We start from the raw sequence: 4934 nt of genomic DNA on the forward strand, positions 1-4934 counted from the left end.
TAATGGAAGAGGGGTAACCCCTCTTCCTTAACTCAACGTAAAATGAAGAAAGAGATTTTTTTTTTTTTTTTTTTTTTGCATCTTCTTCTTTCTCTCTAATCTTCTGTCTCATCCTCTCAATAAATTCTCTCTTTCCCTCATTCTTCTAAAAGGGCTCCCACAAGCCATAATTCTACCAAAGAATAGTAGAGATACATTAGTGGTGGCGTTCGAAACATCTTAACAGGAGATCACTTTAAGAACAGTCTTCAAAAGTGAGAATTTCTACATTTTTTTTATAAATTATAACATGCTTATTTGTTTTTGTTTTCTTCAACGGATATTAAACCACAATTATTCACATGCTTCCACATGTAATTCAATCCATTCATCAGCGTCGTGGCATGGCTCCATCCTTTAGAGGCGTTTTGTCTTTTTCACGTCTTTTTGACCTGATAACTTTGTTAGGGCTTCGAATTGCTCCATTTTCTCTTTAATGCTCGATTCCACCTCTAAATTGTTAGGTACCTAATAGAATAATCAACTAAATACATTAAATAGCATAACAGCCTCGAGTTGTGTGGAGCGAGATAACACATTTTAGGTGTTATCGACGTACTCGAACTTACACTAAAATTTTTTTATCAACATTAATCAATCAAATAAATTAAATTCAACCCAATCAAGATTGTCGATCAACCATCCTTCATCATACACAAAAAATTTCATGAAAAAAAAAATTGGGTGCATCATGGAGTGCACCAATTGTCCAACATTTGCGACATGACATCTTTCCTTCTTTTCTTAAATATTTTTTGATTGTATGGTTGAAGTAGGTTGCACAAGTATTGCCCCACAAAACAAGGAACATAGTTGGATGTCCTTCCAATCGCGTCCATCTTTGTATAACTGGTCCAATACACCAATTATAATTTGACACGTGGCATATTTTTTTAGCTTGCTTTTGTTTGTTTTTACTATTTGCTTTCTTCTGGTTCCTAGCTACCAAAACATAAGATACAAACAAATTTCTCTCTTTTTTCCTCTAATTTGATTCCCATTCTTTAAATTCCTTTGAGAACAAAATAACAAAGGTTAGTGAACTTCAAACCAGAAACTCTTAACTGCAACCATTTCCCTTCATATTTTCCCTCCTAAAATTAGTCATTAGTGATCATCACACAGTTCCCATAAACTTTCTGTTATTTGTTGGTTTATAGTAACTGTTGTCTTCAACTACACTTTGTTATATTTGTTATCCATTATTATTCTACACACATACACATATATATAAACATAAAATGGGAAAAAGAACAAAATTAAATTGATTTTAAAGATATCAAACTCTCTGTTCTAAAAAAAAATGATTGTAGCAGCAGGGCATAGCTCCAATGGCGGAATTGGGAGCGGAGAATTGGCTGATTTTGTCCGGCAAGTGGTGGTGGGGCGGTGGTTTTCTCTTTTCGCTTCGTTCCTTGTAATGTCCGGCGCCGGCGGAGTTTATGTGTTCGCTTATTACTCTAAAGACATCAAAACGACGCTCAAATGTGATCAAACGACACTAAACAAAATTGGGTTTTATAAAGATTTGGGATCAAACGTCGGCATTGTTGCCGGACTTCTGGCGGAGGTGGCGCCCACTTGGTTAGTTCTTCTCATCGGCGCCGCCTTAAATTTTCTTGGCTACTTTAAGATATGGCAAGCCGTTACCGGAAAAATTGTCCACCCCACCGTCGGCTTCTTTTGCTTTTTCATTATGGTTGGAGCTAACTCTCAGAATTTTGCCAATACAGGTAATCCAAATTAATTAATTACTCCAAATTATTTTATTTTATTTTATTTTTATCCGTTTTGAAAATGATAGGAAAACAAATTAAATAAAAAAATTATTAATATCGAATAGGTTAATTATTTTTAAGTACAAAGTTAAAATATTAACTTTGATCACTTTTAAAAGTTCAGAAGTTAAATAAATATTAACTTAAAAGTGAGTATAGTTCCTCCATAGTTAACGTAAATTTTTCATATATCTTCATTTAATGTATTAAAAAAAGTTAAATAAAGTTCATTAGATAACTACTTGATTTTTTTATCTTTTACTTTTGGTTTTTAGTTTTTAAAATTAAATATTAATAGATAACAAAAAATAAAAATAAAAAAAACTAGTATTAGAGACTAAATTTAAGATTTATTGAATGTTCAAGGATTGAAGACTAAAATTAAACAAATTTAAAGTATAAGAATCAAAATGGTATTTATCTAATTCAATATTTTTCTTAAAACCCAACAGGTGTGCTAGTCACGTGCGTGAAGAACTTTCCAGAAAGAAGAGGGGTGATGTTGGGCCTTCTGAAGGGCTTCGTGGGCCTAAGCGGAGCCATCATGACCCAACTTTACATCGCCATTTACGGCCACGATACGAGATCTCTTGTTCTTCTAATCGCTTGGTTCCCTTCTTTAATCTCTTTGATTTTCGTCTATACGATCAGAGAAATCAAATTCGTTAAACACCCAAATGAATTCAGAGTTTTCGTTCAATTCCTTTGTCTCACAATCCTTTTATCCGTCTTCCTCACCGTCTTAATCTTCATTCAAAAACGAGTCCAATTCGATCAATCCGCTCACATCGCCATCGTCGCCGCCATTTTTGCTCTGCTTTTTGTTCCATTGTTAATCGCCATTAGAGAAGAACTCGTTCTCTGGAATTTCAACAAACGAACCCTTATTAACAACCCTTTTACTAGAATCAGAATCGAAACCCCCCAAACAACAACAACAACAACAACAACAACAAACCCCCCAATTCCTTCTTCAAATCAAACCCAAATCCAACCCAGTTCTTGTTTCGCTAATATTTTCAACAAACCCGAAAGAGGCGAAGATTACACTGTTCTTCAAGCGATTTTCAGTATTGATATGCTTATTATATGCTCCACTATGTTAATCGGCGTCGGTGCAAGCTTAACCGCCATCGACAATCTAGGACAAATCGGTGAATCTCAAGGCTACCCATCTGGAACAATCAACTTATTCATCTCTTTAGTAAGTATTTTCAATTTCACTGGTAGAATCTTTTCTGGGTTCGTCTCTGAAATCTTGCTTGAGAAATTCAAATTCCCTCGTCCGTTGATGCTTACATTCATCCTCTTGATTTCCTGTGTTGGGCATCTTTTAGTAGCTTTCCCATTTGAGGATTCGCTTTACATTGCATCAATCATTATCGGGTTTTCAATGGGTTCACAAGTTCCATTGCATTTCGCGATGATTTCAGAAATTTTTGGGTTGAAACATTACTCGACATTGTTTAATTTTGGGCAATTGTCTTGTCCAATTGGGTCTTATATTCTGAACGTGATGGTGACTGGTAAACTGTATGATGAAGTAGCGCAATTGGGGAGTAGTCCAAATAAGTTCCATTGTCAAGGGAATCATTGTTATGAACAATCGTTTTTGATTTTGAGTGGATTGACGTTTATTGTAGCGATGATATCGTTGATTTTGGTGAAGAGGACGAGGGAGTTTTATGGAGGGGATATATACAAGAAATTCAGGGAAGATATGGAAACTTTGAAGACGGAAATGGAGTTTTACAGATTGGATGAGAAGAGGACTAGGATTGGGAATTTACTTGTTGATAAACATTCTATCAATTTCAAGAGATGATATGTAAATTATATGTAATCTTGTGTAGGAAAAAATTAATTTCCTTTTGTTTTTGGAAAATCATTGCTCCCTCGAACTCACTCTACTTTACTTTATGATATATAAATAATCAATGAAATAAAATATATATGGTATCAATATAATCTCAAATCAAAGAATGGAGAAGTAGAATGAGATCACGTGGGACTATGCCTTTTACTTAGGACCATGATTGCCATTACTATTATCGTTATCGTCCTTATTAATGTTAGACTTTTGCGATAACGGTAAAGATAATAGTAACAATAAATATGACATATTTATAATTCTAATACTATATAACAGTAACAATATCTGTAATGAACGGTAGCAATAATAGTAACAATAAATATGACATGTTCATAATTCTAATACCATAACGTAACAATATTTGTAATGGTAACATTAATGATACTGAAAATGGTTAGTGAGTCTCACATAAATTTTAAATGCAATTAAATTGAGTACCCTCATTTCTCAATTAGATAATATTCTTTGATTACAGAATTTGAAGTGGGTCTTTCAAATGAAGTTCAATTTTTAGATCACTATTGATTTATTACATTTACGAGTGGTAAAGACGACCTATAAAAAGGTAATCAATGAATGAGAATGGAAATTATGAATCACCTCATTTTCTTCCATGTTTACTAAATTAGGAATAAAATTTGGCAAGCACATTTCTTATTTGTAAAAAGTAAAAGCACGTTCAATGAAAAGGCATAGTCTCACAAGCCATAAGATTTTGATCTCCAAAAAAATTAAAAAAAAAACATCTTTGATTTAGTCTCATTTCAATTTCTTATTTTGTTTACTTTAACATTATTTGTTACTTTTCTTTCCTTTAACCTTTCCCTCTCAAATTCTTTTTATTATTTTTTGGAAAAATATCAATTTGCTTCCAACATTATGGGAAGTTTATCAATTAAATCCTAAACATCAAAATAAGTCTAGTTCAACAAAAATCTAATACTTTTGAGGAATAAAATCTTCATAAGCAAACGAGTTCAGCATCAATTCTAGTTGCCCATTTTTATTAATCTAACATGAGAAGAAGTATTACACAAGTGTATTGATTTACTTATCACAATTTAGAAGTTTAATTTGAAACAATTATGGTGTGTTTTAGGCATTGACTTGGGTTGAGTCAAGTTGGATTTTTAACCCAACTCAATGTTTGACTCAACAACTTCACACGTCGGTGTTAAATAACTTAACTCTACTAATCTCACAAATAAGTTGACTAATCTTGAATGCTCAAATATGTAACTTTA

General features: G+C 32.9%; 1 protein-coding gene across 2 annotated transcripts; it reads left to right on the plus strand.

The window, feature by feature from the left end:
• Positions 1 to 1323: 1323 nt before the first annotated feature.
• Positions 1324 to 3702, plus strand: LOC120083915 (protein NUCLEAR FUSION DEFECTIVE 4-like). 2 transcript variants are annotated; one of them, XM_090316547.1, is made up of 3 exons: positions 1324 to 1772; positions 2270 to 3021; positions 3461 to 3702. In XM_090316547.1, exons 1-3 carry the CDS (start codon positions 1343 to 1345, stop codon positions 3464 to 3466), a joined length of 1188 nt encoding a protein of 395 aa, XP_090172673.1. In that variant the 5' UTR covers positions 1324 to 1342; the 3' UTR covers positions 3467 to 3702. The 2 variants fall into 2 exon arrangements, with proteins under 2 accessions (XP_090172673.1, XP_038895750.1); XM_039039822.2 differs by having other exon boundaries at positions 2270 to 3702.
• The last annotated feature ends 1232 nt before the right edge of the window (positions 3703 to 4934 follow it).

Source organism: Benincasa hispida, chromosome 8 (assembly GCF_027475165.1).
Source record: "Benincasa hispida cultivar pf3 chromosome 8, pf3_genome.v1.1, whole genome shotgun sequence".
Lineage (NCBI taxonomy): Eukaryota > Viridiplantae > Streptophyta > Magnoliopsida > Cucurbitales > Cucurbitaceae > Benincasa > Benincasa hispida.

What these genes read in the sequence shown, in the direction of transcription:
- LOC120083915 (XM_039039822.2), top strand. Translation starts at nt 1,343, where the DNA reads ATGATTGTAGCAGCAGGGCATAGCTCCAATGGCGGAATTGGGAGCGGA. An exon ending in TCAGAATTTTGCCAATACAG is followed by an intron (nt 1,773 to 2,269) that starts GTAATCCAAATT and finishes AAAACCCAACAG; the next exon opens with GTGTGCTAGTCACGTGCGTG.